Genomic DNA, 17,392 nt, shown 5'->3' on the forward strand with positions numbered 1-17,392 from the left:
ATGAGGCATATACAACAAGCACAAAACTTGTTGTGAGGACTCCACAAGTCACCTCTCCTCTACATTATAGCCCTTCAAAAACATAAGGGAAGCTGTCGTGTTTCCCCTTGGTTTTCTTCTCTCTAGGCCTTCTCAAATTTGAGAGTGTATCCGAATCCCCTGGAGGGCTTGTTAAAACACAGATTGCTGGCTCCCAACCCCAGAGTTTCAGTTTGGGTGTGGCCTGTAATTTGCATTTCTAACAAGTTCCCAGGTGCTGCTGATGCTGCTGGTCCAGGGACCACAATTTGACTACCATAGCTCCAGTCTAAACTTTCCCAGGTGGTTCAGCTCTTTTTAGTGTGGCTGCTAGAACATTTATCAATTACTGAAATGGCAGGGTCCCTCCATAGAGAAATGATTTTAATGGTATGTCCTTGTAGTCAAGATCATAGGCAACTTGGCTGTATCCGCTTGCTAGCTGTGTGATCTTCAGCAAGTCATTTAAACTCTTTGTGAATCAATTTCCTCATCTGTAAAATGGGGATAGTAATAGTGCCTTCCTCAGGAAGTTAGTGTGAGGATTAACTGAGTTTGTGTACGTAAAATGCTTATAACGTGCCTGCCCTCCTGCCATAGCCCAGTGTACCATACTTAAAATTATTCTAATGAAATGTTATCAGGCATGAGTAACACTCATTGGACATTTTTGTGTTACAACAGTAGTGACTCATTCTTGTATAGATACTATATATTTTCAAGAAACAATGTTAAATTTCAGGGATAAATTAATATATACAGTGTTCCTGCACAAAATATTACACGTCGCAACAGTATACCTACCAAATGTCATAAAAGTTGGTTATTTGAAAAATACATTTCTAAAAATGTCTGACAGTTTTACCTCTCCCCTGCCCCCTTACTCAGATACACCACACCCACAAGCAAAAATGTTAAATGTCTTTTTCAATTGGATTTAATTTTTGCTGTCAGGGTAGTTTAGCGTTCAGATTTGCTCTAGTTAAAGTACATCAGAGACATAGGATTTCCTCAATTGGCAAAGTTAGGAAGGAAGAAGGGAACCAAGCTTCAGAAGAGCTTTGTGGATTCTTGTCTCCCTCACATCTTGGCTTCTTTCCTTCTACCCCCACCTGGGCCTGAAATTTTGCAATAAACTGCAGCTGCCTAATTACCAGGGCCCATTTGGGGAAGTGAGTGTGTGCAGATCCCTGATGGACCTTAACGCCCCCTGGATAATGGAGAATTGGCTAAAGCTCTTTTTTAACATTGATGCTGGGTTATCTGTGCTCTGCATTTCTTATACCCCTCTCATTTCCCCCAATTGAATGAAAATTGACCACAGAAAATTTTGTGGGAACTTTGTATGTTCTACAACCACTCATGTACACATATTTGCTTCCATGTTTCTCATCCTTTTGTTGAAGAAACCTTTACTACTCTAAAATCTCAAATGTACATATGTATGTATGTATAATGGTGTCTTTATACACATACTTTTAATCATGGTTAAGATATCATTTTCCAGTGCATCTGGTGCTCTGGAGTTATTCTTTAATATCACTATTCTTCTTGGCACTGATCTAATAAGAGTTCTGAAACCTGCTAAGTAAAATCATATGTGGAAATCTTCAATACACATCTTTGTGGCTTTGAGGAAGGAGGGAAATTAGTGTGAAACCTGGAAATGTGTATTAAAGAGAAACCGTGCATTTAAAAAAATTAAGTAGCTGTCTTCAACTGATAAATTAATCTTGAAATTCAAACCATAATTTTCAAAATAAAGGCATTGTAAGTTTGCCACTTTGAAGAAAAGCAGATATAGCTCTCCTGAACCTAACCCTGGAACAGCCGTGAAAGCACACTACTCCACTGAGTGACCATTTTTGGATTTTCCTTCATCTAAAGTAGCCTTCCCTCCCTGGCCACTTTTAAGAATTTTCTTTTTATCAAATTTGAAAGCCTATTTAACAGGCTTTTTAGTTGAAAATGAGACTATAAAAACCCACCAAGAGGATCTTTGTCTTGGATAAACCAAGTGAGTCCCAGATGGTTGTGGAGATTCTGTGGTTTCTGTGAGAGACAGCAAAATTCTCTTCTAAATCTCCAGGGGTCCAAAGGTTCAGAAGCAAGAGCCATGTGCATATATTGCCAGGCTTGGACACATCAAGAATAACAGTTAAATACTGCTTCAGAGTTTTCAAATGTTTATTTCAAGTTAGGGAATGCTATGGCATCATAAGACTTACCATGAGTGTCTAGTAACCCCTAGCATATGCTAATGAAAAGTTTGCTTCCTAATTTAGGATCATAGTTCAGTTGACTTTTATGGTTTGTTATTGTGAAAGCATAGTTTTAAAAGATTATAATGACTAGAGTATCTAAGGGAAATATAACAGTTAAGCACAGCTTGGTTTTACAGATGTGCTCCTTCTAAAGAAAATTCAAATAAGCAGATAGTTGAGAAATAAATGTTTGAGAAAAAGCTAAACCTCACCATTCAAATAATGCAAATTAAAACAACAATGACATTTAATTTTTGGTTCCTCAATCTAGCAGGTTTCTTTTGATTAAATAACAGTTCATCCCAGTGTAGTGGCTCATGCCTATGATCCCAGCACTTTGGGAGGCTGAGGCAGGAGAATCACTTGAGCCCAGGGGTTCGAGACCAGCCTGGTCAACCTAGCAAGACCCTATCTCTACAAAAAATAAAATAAATTAGCCAGGCATGGTGGCATGTGCCTGTAGTCCAACCTACTTAGGAGGCTGAGGCAAGAAGATCCCTTGAGTCCAGGAGTTCAAGGCTGCAGTGAGCTGAAATCTTGCCACTGCATTCCACCCTGGGTGTCAGAGCGAGACCCCCACCTAGAAATAGTTATAATAGTTCATTTATAAATAGTTATTCATATTTATTTTTGTAAATAATAGTTCATTAAAATTGATGGTTACAGAGAAGTCTTAATGACATAGGAAAATGTATCAATTAGGATGCTTTCAGTTTGAAGTTACAAAATATGCTTGTTAATCTTCATAGCAAGTTAATGAGGCAGATACTATTCTATTTTATGTTTACTGTTTCACATAACAAGGAGGAAGAAGGCTGGTTCAGTATTGGCTAACTAAGCAACCCAGTGTTGTATTTGCTTCTCTGTCATCCTCTTAGATTTGCCTGCCTGGTCTCAGATGGCAGTAAAAGCTGTATATATCCTCTGATAACAGCTTCTGTGACAGAAAAGAAGGGCTTCCCTTCTCAACCTGTCTCCCTTATTATCAAGGAGTAATATCTTTCCTAGAGCCTTTTACCAGTCTTCCCTTCTCATATTATTGGCCAATCCAGAGTTCCATATTTACCCTAATCAATGGCAAAAGGAGAATGGAATTAACAGGATTGGCTTGTACCAATCATGATACAGCCACTGGGGACCAAGGGAGGTGTCTACCTTCCCTGAGTACTTTGCTGCTTTTTGCTAACTAACCAAATCAAATCAAGTGAGGGTTTTTCATAATAAGAGGAAAGGATAGAACAGCTATTGGGAAGGGAAGAAATGGTGTCTTTATAACATAAATGTTATAAAGAGCAGCCCTTATTTTCTTTTTTATGGTTTCTAACTTTTCTTAATGAGTAGATATTAATTTTATGACAGACAGACTATCAGGGTGACGATCAACAAACTCTGGGCCAGACTTACTGGGTAACACCAAGCAAGTTATTAAATATCTCTGTTAAATTTTCTGTCTGTTAAGATGGGGAATCATAGTAGCACCTAGTTTGTAAGGCTGCTCTGAGAATGTGTTCTCCAGAAAAACAGCACTAATGAGGGGGTGTATGTGTGCACACCTATGCACACACACATGTACGTGCATGGGTGTGTGGAAAAAGAATGATTTATTATAAATTGACTCGTGATTATGAAACGTGACATAATCTTAGAGAAGTCCCAAGATCTGCAGTCAGCAAGCTGCAGACCCAGGAGAGCCAATGTGTAGCTCCCATCTGAGTGCAAAGGCCAGAGAACCAGGTGAGCCAATAGTGTAAATTCCAGTCCAAAGTCTGGCAAGTACAAGACCCAAGAAGAGCTGACACTTCATTCCAAGTCTAAAGGCCAGAAAAGACCAGTGCCTTAGCTCAAGCAGTCAGGCAAAATGAATTTCCTCTTAGCCTTTTCCTTTGATTAGGTCTTCATTTGGTTAGATGATGCCCACCCATGTTGGGGAAGATGATCTGCTTTACTCAGTCTACCAATTCAAATGTTCATCTCACTCAGAAACACCCTCACACACACACCTAGAATAATGTTTGACTAAATGTCTGCTCATACCATGACCCAGTCAAGTTGACATACTAAAATTAAACATCATATGCTTAGACTTATACATATACTCTGTGTGTGTGTGTGTGTGTTATTATAATCTGGAAAAATATTACAAATAGGAAATTCAGTATATGAAAGTCCTATTTTCTCCAGTCATGGTGAATATTCATATTACAGAAGGATTTGCTTTCTGAAAAAAAATTCACTACCATATTAAATTTTGCATTATCTTTTCAATTTCAACCAATTTAAGAAAACATTTGTTGTTTTTTGTAGAGATAGGTTCTTGCTCTGTCACCCAGGATGGAGTACAGTGGTGCAGTTATAATTCACTGCAGCCTTGAACTCCTGGGCTCAAGTGGTATTCCTGCCTCAGCCTTCCAAGTAGCTGTGACTACAGGCATACACCACCATACCTTGCTGATTTTTAAATTTTTTGTTTAGATGGGATCTTGCCATGTTTCCCAGGCTGGTCTCGAACTCCTAACCTTGGCTTCACAAACGACTGGGATAACAGGCATAAGCCATCATACCAGGCCCCCGTTTGTTTGTTTGTTTGTTTTTGAGACGGAGTTTCACTCTTGTTGCCCAGGCTGGAGTGCAATGCGTGATCTCGGCTCACCACAACCTCTGCCTCCTAGGTTCAAGCAATTCTCCTGTCTCAGCCTCCTGAGTAGCTGGGATTACAGGCATGTGCCACCATGCCCAGCTAATTTTGTATTTTTAAATTTTGTATTTTTAGTAGAGACAGGGTTTCTCCATGTTGGTCAGGCTGGTCTCGAACTCTCGACCTCAGGTGGTCCACCTGCCTTGACCTCCCAAAGTGCTGGGATTACAGGTGTGAACCACCACACCTGGCCAAGGCCCCCATTTCTTAATACCTACTATGAACTATACTCTTACCTGGATGTAAAGTTGAATAACCCATAGGTTTAGTGGATAATTCTGTGTGTTTATAAAGATAAAACTTACACAGTTTAGGCTGGGCACAGTAGCTCATGCTTGTAATCCCAGCATTTTGGAAGGCTGGGGTGTGAAGATTACTTGAGCTCAGGAGTTTGAGACCAGCCTAGGCAACACTGTGAAACCCCATCCTACAAAAAAACAGAAATGTTAGCCAGATGGGGTGGTGCATTCCCTGTAGACCCAGCTACTCTGGAGGTTGAGTTGGGAGGATTGTTTGAGCCTGGTAGGTTGAGATTGCAGTGAGCTGTGATCATGCCACTGCACTCCAGCCTGGGTGAAAGAGCAAGATCCTGTCTAAAAAAACTAAATAAATAAACTGAAAAAAAATTTTAAAAATTAGATATCGGAATTAAAGATTATTTGTATTATCTGTTTATACAGAGATTTCTTACTAGATAAGAGTGCAATAAACCCTTGAAAATCAACTTCAAGGAATGGATTGATCACAGTTGCCCTCTCAGTTACCAGAGCTAAATGATTTTCAATTCCCAGTCTTTTCCATTTGTACATCACTTGACAAGATTCACTGCCACCTCCTGGGCAGGCACTTCTCTTATGGCTTCAGCAAAACTACTGTCCCCGATTCACCTCTATTCTCCTTCACCCCTTCTTCTCTGGCCCCATTTTCTAGCTCCTCACCCCGAGTCTGCCCCTGGAGTATTGGTCAATTTCTGGGTTTGAGCTTCTACCCTCTCTTTCAGGTAAACTATCTTCTGTTCATGCATGTTTGCAAGGTTTTTCTTTCACAAATCATTATCTCCACCGCCACATTGTCTCTGGCCAGCACCTGACCAGCATTTCAATTGAGTACTGGACGCCATGGAGGAGTCTGTCCTTTAAATAGCAAACTCAACATGGCCAAAGCAAAATTTCTTGTTGACTTCAAGTCTTTTTTCCTCCTTATACTGTTTAAGCTAATTACTTCATTTTCTTTCCATTAACATCAACATAGTTTATTTTGTTTGATCGATAACATATTTGCAGTTAATGAAGTCTGAATTGATGAAGACTTATGTACTTACTGTCTTTTAGATTATCATCTGTGGAAGACAGATCATCTGTAGTTACTTGTCTCAAAGCATAGAACTAAAAGTCGTTCAGCATTACATTGGTCAAGATGGACAAGCTGTAGTTCGGGAACATTTTGACTGCCTCACAGCCAAACAGAAACTGCCTTCATATATACTAGAAAACAATGAACTGACAGAGCTGTGTGTGAAGGCCAAAGGAGATGAAGACTGGTCAAGAGATGTGCGCCTGGAATCCAAAGCCCCTGAATACAGCATTGTCATTCAGGTTTGAGAAGAACTTCAATCTAGAGTAGAGCAGCTTTAACATTGAAATTTTCTCAAAATGTTCTTTACTTGTATAGCATTTAACTTATTAAAAAGTGATATATAAAAAAGGGGGGAGAAAGGCTTTGAATAGTACTTCTCAAACTGTTTAATCCCCATCCCACGACAATACATTTGTATCAGTTCCAGTAGTTCTTACAGCCAAGACTCTGTCCCTCCCAGATGCAAGTGATATCTTGAAAAAGATCATGCTGCCCCAGGGTTAGGGGTGGGGTGGGACTGGGGGTGGTATCCTCCTCACTTAAGGATTTTTATGATGGTCTTTTACTTTATCTCTTCCTCAGTCTTTACCATCATCACTTTCATTCCCATAAAGGATAAATTCTCTTTCTTTTTGCCAGTCAGTCTTATATCTCTCCTTATGCAAATCTCTTTGTCTTTATGGAAAGAGTTGGCCCCGTTGACTCACTGCACATTTGCTTTATGCCATAATGAAGTCTGTTTTTGCTTAGTTTTTTTTAAATAATGGCTTTTTCTCTATAACTTTAAACTCTTTTTAATCTTCCAAACTGATATATCTGTGCCTTATTTTGATTAATTAGTAAACTGCTTAGTACTCAATAGGACCCTTTTCTATTTCATGTGCAGGTGCCATCTTCAAACAGTTCCATTATTTATGTCTGGTGCACAGTTTTGACTTTAGAACCCAACTCTCAAGTGCAACAACGAATGGTGAGTGCTTTCCCAATCCTAAAATATGGTATATGACTCTGACCTTTCCTGTTCTGAAATAAATTAAGGTCAGAGTGACCTAGGGAAGAGATTTATTGCAAGTTTGTTTCAGCATCAAACAGCTGGAATACTGCAACAAAGCAAATATGAAAGTTGTTCTGTCCTTTTATTTTTATAGATTGTGTTCAGCCCTCTTTTTATCATGAAGAGTCATCTTCCAGACCCCATTATCATACATTTGGAGAAAAGGAGTCTGGGATTGAGTGAAACACAAATTATTCCAGGAAAAGGGCAGGAAAAACCACTGCAAAACATAGAACCTGACCTTGTACATCACCTGACATTCCAAGCAAGGTACTAGAAAAATCCTTCCCTACATTTTCCTAAGAGAAATTAAGTAGAAAAGTAACCTTGCACTGGGGAGGGTAGGAGGTGGGTGGGAAGATGGGGTGGAGGGAGTTTTTTGTATGATTTCTTATCTTATGAGAATGTTATTTTAAAATTGCCCTGCCTAGTGACCTTTTATTCTCATCTGTAGTTTTAGATAAAAATCAGCCTTTCTCATTAAGCATAGATATAACCAAGAGGAATCATCAGAAATTTTAATTTAGATTTCATTGACACATGACTTCTGTAGTGAAAGAAGATGTGAATAGAGATCAACATCCAGGAATTGAGGGGTGGGGGAAGAAAGAGGAAAAGCCAGGGCCCAGATCATCCACACACTGTCCCATAAATGGACTCTATCTACCAAAAAGGTGTTGGTCTGTAATACATTTGTAGTTAGATATTTTTCAATAAATTGTAGACCACTTTAGAAATCCGATATTTATTCTTGGTTTTTCTTTCAATTTCCTAGAGAAGAATATGATCCTTCAGATTGTGCAGTTCCCATCTCAACATCCCTCATTAAGCAAATAGCCACTAAGGTACACCCTAGAGGCACAGTTAATCAGATCCTTGACGAATTCTATGGGCCAGAAAAGTCGCTTCAACCCATATGGCCCTATAATAAGAAGGATTCTGACAGGTAATATTCTTCAGTGATCTTTTTCTACAAAAATTTCTCAATATTAACAAATGATCATTCACAAAAATATTAAATACCGTAAGTGGTGTGTGCATGTATGTGTCAGATTCTTACCTTTTATCATCTAGTAGGTGTATTTTGTAGATTTCTTTATTCATGATCTAGATCATAATTGCATGAAAAGTTGCTTTCTCCTGCATGCAAATTTAGCATTGAAAGATTCTGGTATGAGGAGGTATCATGCAGGAGCATGGTGTGTTTGGAATCTTTAAACATACTTCACAAATATTAAAGTTATCATATTTCATTGAGTCTCTTGGATGTGGTGTTTGGAACAGGAATGAACAGCTAAGTCAGTGGGATAGCCCAATGCGAGTGAAGCTGTCAATCTGGAAGCCATATGTTAGAACTTTGTTGATAGAACTTCTGCCCTGGGCCCTGCTTATCAATGAGTCCAAATGGGACCTCTGGCTATTTGAAGGAGAGAAAATTGTTCTACAGGTTCCTGCTGGCAAAATAATTATTCCTCCTAATTTTCAGGTACTAAACTTTTTTAATTAATATGAATTCTTATCTCTCAACAAGTAGATTTTATTGTAAAGTTGTGTTTATGATCTTCACAGAGTGAATCAGTTGTGAAAAATTCTTCTTAGATGCATATGTAAGAGGTATGGAATGGTCTTTGAATATTCAAGGACTTTTCTGATGTCTTTTTTTTAAAAAAAAAAAAAAAACCATCAACACTATTGGTGCTTGAGTTACCATTAAATTTGGTAACTTGGATTAGTTACATTCTCATTCCATTGGCATAGGATATTTGACAAGTATTTGGGCTGGTCTATCAGTATATATTAAGGAAATATAGCCATCATGTGTGCTTATCCGTACCCTAGGTATTCTTTGCTGTTCTTCTGGAAATTCTCTGCAGTCTGCAAGATACTGAGGATTTCAGAGCAGCTGTTTTTGTCAGGGCCCCTTTTCCTTTATAAGTGGACTTGGATGTTCATAATTACGGATGTCTACCCAGTTGTTGATTATAACAACATGGAATGATTACTGACACAGAGAGAAACCTAATTGCGAACCAAAATATCACAGGAAGATTTTATATGCTGTCACAAAATCTTCTTCATAAAGCTAGTCTGTTTCAAGAAGACACACAAATCTATTAAAAAAAAAAAAAAATAGAGTAAAAGGAACTCCTGAATACAATGTCTTTCTGATAGAGAACAATTTCAGAATCCTTTTTTGAGCTCCAGGTCATAAACATCTTTATTCAATTGCATTTTTTCTTTTTTTGTGAAATAATCAGATGATATTACCTTATGGAATTGGAATGTTGACCTATGTGGACCTAATGTTACATATTATTCTCTTGTCAAATGAGATGAAACCTTCAGTTTTTAAAGCCTTTGGTATTTACAGGGTAGTCACTGTTTGGGTTTGGTTTTCCCCTCCCTCCCGTAAATATGAATTCCATTGTGAGTACAAAAATAAAAATACATTGGGAGCCAAAATAAAATGTATGTTGCCATTACAAATACACACACACACACACACACACACACATACACACACACACACACAAACCATGGAGGGATATTTGGTTGCCTTAGTAGACCTATTATATAATATTTTTAAAACAGCCTGAGGATTGAAGTAAAAAATATCAAAGTTAAGAAAATTACTTTATAATCGAGGCATTATTTTTCCAGGAAGCTTTTCAAATTGGAATATACTGGGCAAATACAAACACTGTGCACAAGTCAGTAGCAATTAAACTGGTCCATAACCTGACATCTCCAAAGTGGAAAGATGGAGGTAATGGCGAAGTTGTGACATTGGATGAAGAAGCATTTGTTGATACTGAAGTAAGACTTGGTGCTTTTCCAGGACATCAGAAGGTAAGATCAAAGTCTGTGTGGCTGGGAGGAAATAGCATGCCATCCCCTTAACCTGTTTAAAATGAATCTGCCTTTTTCTTTTTAATACCTTTTTCATATTACTTGTTCTAAACAATTTGTAATAGTAAAACATTTGATTTCTTAACTTCTTAGACCTCTCTGTTTTACAGTGCTTTTTTTTCTTTACCAGTGATAAAAGCTGTGTCACATAATTTATCCAGTAATTGTTCTATTTCAGAATACTCAGCAGTCACTTGATTTATAGTATGTGGGGAGAAAATGAACTTACTCCAAAATATCCACAAATTGTACTTGGCCTCCTTCTTTAGAGCAGAAAGTAGAGTCACTAACATTCTGAGCATAGAGTGAAAGGACAAAGGCTCCTCCTGCAGCAAAGGTTATATTTCTGGAAAGGACATCCTGAGCAAAATTATGTGGATCAATTCTAAATCTCCCCTAGAACCATGGTTATAAGAGGAAGTTATATTCTTGAACAGTGGACTGGTGTCCATGTTTTAGAGATAGATACAAAAAACGTAAGTTATTTAAATATAAATGGTATGTGCTTTTCAGCATAAATCTAAAGTCTATTAAAACCAACTAGCTGAATAATATAACTAATCACATCACGTATGAAAGTACAATATCACAGTGTACCGTGCAGAAGTTTTATGCTGTACTTCTAATATCATCATTATTTTAGCTGTCCCAAATTAGAAAAAGAAGGGATACTTCATCAAAGTAGTAGAATTCAGAAAGACTTTTTTCAGGGGAGAGGTTAGATTTTTGACAGGTGTCTTTGAAAAGTCTTTTGAGAAAAGTTAGGGTCATTTGGCGACTTTTAAAAAAATAAATTTCCCTGATACAAAGAAATTGGTCTTTCTTCAGCATTCAAGGATGGTATCCATTTCCTCAGAGTTGTCTGGGCAACACATGTTTATACTCTGACAGCCAAAGTACTGTAACATGGGTGTAAATGGCAAAGAGCTGTAAGCATGAATCACCCAAAGTTGAATAGTTGTAAGTTGAGAACTACCATCAAAACCTGGAAAAAATGTTATAATATTCAGTCAACACCCAATACCTCTAGCACCTAACAAAGTAGCCACAGCAAGTGTTGAATAAATGTTTGTGAATCAATGAATGTACTGTTGGAAAACATATTGATGTCTCATTATGCTTTGGTAGTGACTCAGGACCTCTTTATACTCTTTAGTCTCAGGACCCCTTTATATTCTTAAAAATTATTGATTACCCCCAAAGACCTTTTGTTTCTGTGGGTTATATCAATATTGACCAGATTAGAAATTAAAACAGAAATTTTTAAAACACAAGAATATACAAAGATATATTCCATTAGCTATCACAGTAATAACATCATATGTCATGTACCTCTGGAAAACTCCACTGTATGTTCATGAGAGAATTCAATTGTAAAAGATTAATAGCATCTTACTATTATTATACAAATAGTTTTGACCATGGGACCCCATGCCCAGAGATCCCCTGTGGGTCCCCAGACCACCCTTTGAAAACCAGTGTTCTGATATTATTAACTAGATGGGTATGTTTAAGCAAGAAACATCTTCTCTGAGCATCAGTTCCTTGCATAACATGGTAAGGTAATGAAATGATACATGTAGTGGTTAAGAGCAGCACCACAGAGCCAGACTGCATGAGTTCCAACCCCCTAGTTAGACCCTATTCATCTTTGTGACTTTGGGGAAGTTACTTAACCTCTTTGTGCGTCACTTTCCTCTTCTGTAAAATGGGGTTAATAATAGTAACTCCCCCATGTAGGTACTGTGAGAATTTTTTGAGTTAATATGTATACAGCACTTGAAACTAGTAGAACACAATATTGCAATATATGAAGGTCAATCCTTATTGTCTTCGTTGTCATTACTGAAGTTTTTAGAACTCTCCTTGGTTCATCATAGTCATTAGCGAGGTAGCTGCTGGGAGACCATAAGGAGGAGGAGGAGGAGGGAGGCTGGGTGGAATTCTGCCAAGATGAGTGGCATTTATTTACATATACCTGCTTTCTAAATAAACACTTTATGATGTTATTGGTCAAACAAGCGGAAAACAAGTCTTTTATCTGTCACTACATAACAGCAGCAAAAGTAACGGGGTTGCTAAAGCACCATGTTGTAGACTGAATACCAACAGGAGCCAGAACATTTCTGAGACTGAAAGGAACACCATTAAATATTCTGGGGGAAAAAAACGGTAAAATTGGTACTGTCCTGGCAGACAATTAGATAAAATAACCTTTTAGGAATACTCAAGAGATTTTAATATGCCTTACAGTATTGTCAAAATTACTTTTTTCTCAATTATCTTGTAGTTATGTCAGTTCTGCATTTCCTCCACGGTACAGCAAGGTATACAAATTATTCAGATTGAAGACAAGACTACAATAATCAACAATACACCATATCAAATATTTTATAAACCACAGCTATCTGTCTCCAGTCCCCATTCTGGAAAGGAGGTAAGCAAATCATAACATGATTCTTTTGTCTAAGTTTTGATAAAGAAACAATAAATAGGATCAACCTCTCTTTAACCTACAGCAAATGAAACCATACCTGAGGTAAAACCTCTTTACCTACCCTGAATGTAGGTAAAGAGAAATTCACTTATTTTTGTTGTAATTAAAACCATGAATGTCATGGTCACTGCTTCCAAGGTAATTAATGAGCAGAAATCCTACCAAGAAGGAGGCCCTGACACACTGCTGGATTAGTCCTGCCTGTGCCCCATCTGCACAGAGGCTCCAGCCCAGTCCTCTAGCATGCTCACTAGACTCCTACAAGCAGACACATAGTCCTGAGGACTGGCTCCTGGGTCACATGGAAAAGCACATCTGTCTCACAGGCTGCAGTGCCTAGGGGAGACATGCAGGCAAAAGGCTAGGGCCTAACTGAGCCATGGATCTGTGAGCAGTGAGCTCTGTGGTTTTGAGGAGAATAAATGTAGAAATGTACTAGCTCATTTATGTTAACATCTTGATGGCAGAATATATGGAAAATAAATCTAAATTTCAGTTCTTTGTACAGTTAAAATGAATAGTTATATTTTGAGAGGAGAGTTTTCTTTTTTTCTCTCTCTCCATTGCATCTTAGATGTTTTCCTTTTTTTTTTTTTTTTTTTTTTTTAATTATACTTTAAGTTCTGGGATACATGTGTAGAACATGCAGGTTTGTTACATAGGTATACATGTACCATGGTGGTTTGCTGCACCCATCAACCCGACATCTACATTAGGTATTTCTCCCTTCCCCTTCCCCCCACTCCCTGACAGACCCTGGTGTGTTATGTCCCCGTCCCTGTGCGCATGTGTTCTGATTGTTCAACTCCCACTTATGAGCAAGAACATGCGGTGTTTGGTTTTCTGTTCCTGTGTTAGTTTGCTGAGAATGATGGTTTTCAGCTTCATCCATATCCCTGCAAAGGACATGAACACATTCTCTTTTATGGCTGCATAGTGTTCTGTGCTGTATATGTGCCACATTTTCTTTATCCAGTCTATCACTGATGGGCATTTAGGTTGGTTCCAAGTCTTTGCTATTGTGAATAGTGCTGCAATACATACACATGTGCATGTGTCTTTATAGTAGAATGATTTATAATCCTTTGGGTATATCCCCAGTAATGGGATTGCTGAGTCAAATGGTTTTTCTAGTTCTAGATCCTTGAGGAATTGCCACAGTGTGTTCCAATGGTTGAACTAATTTACACTCCCACCAACAGTGTAAAAGTGTTCCTATTTCTCCACATCCTCTCCAGCATCTGTTGTTTCCTGATTTTTTAATGACTGCCATTCTAACTGATGTGAGATGGTATCTCATTGTGGTTTTGATTTGCATTTCTCTAATGACCAGTGATAATAAGCTTTTATTCATGTTTGTTGACCACGTAAATGTCTTCTTTTGAGAAGTGTCTGTTCATATCCTTTGCCCACTTTCTGATGGCGTTGTTTGTTTTTTTCTTGTAGATTTGTTTATGTTCCTTGTAGATTCTGGATATTAGCACTTTGTCCGATGGATATATTGCAAGAATTTTTCTCCCATTCTGTAGGTTGCCTGTTCACTCTAATGATAGTTTCTTTTGCTGTGCAGACACTCTTTAGTTTAATTAGATCCCATTTGTCAATTTTGGCTTTTGTTGCCATTGCTTTTGGTGTTTTAGTCATGAAGTCTTTGCCCATGCTTTTGTCCTGAATGGTATTGCCTAGGTTTTCTTCTAGGGTTTTTATGGTTTTAGGTCTTAGTTTAAATCTTTAATCCATCTTGAGTTAATTTTTGTATAAGGTGTAAGAAAGGGATCCAGTTTCAGTTTTCTGCATATGGCTAGTGAGTTTTCCCAACACCATTTATTAAATAGGGAATCCTTTCCCCCTTGCTTGTTAAAGATCAGATGGTCAAAGATCAAATAGTTGTAGATGTGTGGTGTTATTTCTGAGGCCTCTGTTCTGTTCCATTGTTCTATATATCTGTTTTGGTACCAGTACCATGCTGTTTTGGTTTCAGTTTAGCCTTGCAATATAGTTTGAAGTCAGCGTGATGCTCCCAGCTTTGTTCTTTTTGCTTAGGATTGTCTTGGCAATGCGGGCTCTTTTTTGGTTCCATATGAAGTTTAAAGTAGTTTTTTCTAATTCTGTGATGAAAGTCAGTGGTAGCTTAATGGGTATAGCATTGAATCTATAAATTACTTTGGGCAGTATGGTCATTTTCACAATATTGATTCTTCCTATGCATAAGCATGGAATGTTTTTCCATTTGTATGTGTCCTCTTATTTTGTTGAGCAGTGGCATGTAGTTCTCCTTGAAGAGGTTCTTCAGATCCCTTGTAAGTTGGATTCCTAGGTATTTTATTCTCTTTGTAGCAATTGTGAATGGGAGTTCACTCATGATTTGGCTCTCTGTTTGTCTGTTAATGGCGTATAGGAATGCTTCTGATTTTTGCACATTGATTTTGTATCCTGAGACTTTGCTGAAGTTGCTTATCAGCTTAAGGAGATTTGGGCTGAGATGATGGGGTTTTCTAAATATACAATCATGCCATCTGCAAACAGAGACAATTTGACTTCCTCTTTTCCTATTTGAATACCCTTTATTTCTTTCTCTTTCCTGATTGATCTAGCCAGAACTTCCAATACTATGTTGAATAGGAGTGCTGAGAGGGGGCATCCTTGTCTTGTGATGGTTTTCAAAGGGAACGCTTCCAGCTTTTGCCCATTCAGTATGATACTGGCTGTGGGTTTGTCATGAATAGCTCTTATTATTTTGAGATATGTTCCACCAATACCTTGTTTATTGAGTGTTTTTAGCATGAAGGGTGTTGAATTTTATCAAAGGCCTTTTTTGCATCTATTGAGATAATCGTGGTTTTGGTCATTGGTTCTTTTTATGTGATGGATTACATTTATTGATTTGTGTGTGTTGAACCAGTCTTGCCTCGCAGGGATGAAGCCGACTTGATCTTGGTGGATAAGTTTTTTAATGTGCTGCTGGATTCGGTTGGCCAGTATTTTATTGAGGATTTTCGCATCAATGTTCATCAGGGATATTGGCCTGAAATTTTCTTTTTTTGTGGTGTCTCTGCCAGGTTTTGGTATCAGGATGATGCTGGCCTCATGAAATGAGTTAGGTGGGAGTCCCTCTTTTTCTGTTGTTTGGAATAGTTTCAGAAGGAATGATACTGCCTCCTCTTTGTACCTCTGGTAGAATTTGACTGTGAATACATAGGGTCCTGGGCATTTTTTGTTGGTAGGCTATTAATTACTGTCTCTATTTCAGAACTTGTTATTGATCAATTCAGGGATTTGACGTCTTCCTGGTTTAGTCTTAGGAGAGTGTATGTGCCCATGCATTCATCCATTTCTTCTAGATTTTCTAGTTTATTTGCATTGAGGTGTTTACAGTATTCTCTGATGGTAGTTTGTATTTCCGTGGGATCAGTGGTGATCTCCCCTTTATCGTTTTTTATTTTGTCTATTTGATTCGTCTCTCTTTTCTTTATTAGTCTGGCTAGCAGTCTTATCTATTTTGTTGATCTTTAAAAAAAAAAAAAACAGCTCCTGGTTTCACTGATTTTTTTTTTTTAAGGGTTTTTTGTGTCTTTATCTCCTTCAGTTCTACTCTGATCTTAGTTATTTCTTGTCTTCTGCTAGCTTTTGAATTTGTTTGCTCTTGCTTCTCTAGTTCTATTAACTGTGATGTTAGGGTGTCGATTTTAGATCTTTCCCATTTTCTGATGTGGGAATTTAGTGCTATAAATTTCCCTCTTAACAGTGTTTTAGCTGTGTCCCCTAGATTCTGGTACATTGTGTCTTTGTTCTCACTGGTTTCAAAGAACTCATTTATTTCTGCCTTAATTTCGTTAGTTACCCAGTAGTCATTCAGGAACAGGTCCTTCAATTTCCATGTAGTTGTGTGGATTTTAGTGAGTTTCTTAATGCTGAGTTCTAATTTGATTGCACTGTGGTCTGAGAGACTGTTTGTTATGATTTCTGTTCCTTTGCATGTGTTGAGTGTTTTCCTTCCAATTATGTGGTCAGTTTTAGAATAAGTGCTAGGTGGTGCTGAGAAGAATGTATATTCTGTTGATTTGAGGTAGAGAGTGCTATAGATGTCTATTAGGTCTACTTGATCCAGAGCTGAGTTCAAGTCCTGAATGTCCTTGTCAATTTTCTGTCTCATTAATCTGTCTAATATTGACAGTGGGTGTTAAAGTCTCCCACTATTATTATGTGGGAGTCTAAGTCTCTTTGTAGGTCTCTAAGAAGTTGGTTTATGAATCTGGGTGCTCTTGTATTGGGTGCATATATATTTAGGATAGTTAGCTCTACTTACATTGATCCCTTTACCATTATGTAATGCCCTTGTCTTTTTTGATCTTTGTTGGTTTAAAGTCTATTTTATCAGAGAGTAGGATTGCAACCCCTGCTTTTCTTTTTTTTTTTTTTTTTTTTTTTTTTTTGCTTTCCATTTGCTTGGTAAATATTCCTCTATCCCTTTATTTTGAGCCTATGTGTGTCTTTGCACATGAGATGGGTCTCCTGAATACAGCACACTAATGGGTCTTGACTCTTTATCCAATTTGACTATTTATCCACTTCATTCTCTGTGCCTTTTAATTGGGGCA

The 17,392-nt window shown here is 37.8% G+C and overlaps 1 protein-coding gene across 7 annotated transcripts in view; it reads left to right on the forward strand.

Annotated features, from left to right (window-relative positions):
* Positions 1 to 17,392, forward strand: part of VPS13B (vacuolar protein sorting 13 homolog B) — an 870,718-nt gene that overhangs the window by 804,384 nt on the left and 48,942 nt on the right. For all 7 annotated transcript variants that reach the window (XM_037999868.2, XM_073018246.1, XM_037999863.2 and 4 more), the window contains exons 45-51: positions 6,309 to 6,572; positions 7,220 to 7,303; positions 7,482 to 7,657; positions 8,163 to 8,333; positions 8,672 to 8,873; positions 10,049 to 10,237; positions 12,588 to 12,734. In XM_037999868.2, the coding sequence (XP_037855796.2) occupies positions 6,309 to 6,572; positions 7,220 to 7,303; positions 7,482 to 7,657; positions 8,163 to 8,333; positions 8,672 to 8,873; positions 10,049 to 10,237; positions 12,588 to 12,734 (1,233 nt within the window). The remainder of the gene's footprint in view (positions 1 to 6,308; positions 6,573 to 7,219; positions 7,304 to 7,481; positions 7,658 to 8,162; positions 8,334 to 8,671; positions 8,874 to 10,048; positions 10,238 to 12,587; positions 12,735 to 17,392) is intronic.

This window comes from Chlorocebus sabaeus, chromosome 8, assembly GCF_047675955.1.
Source record: "Chlorocebus sabaeus isolate Y175 chromosome 8, mChlSab1.0.hap1, whole genome shotgun sequence".
NCBI lineage: Eukaryota > Metazoa > Chordata > Mammalia > Primates > Cercopithecidae > Chlorocebus > Chlorocebus sabaeus.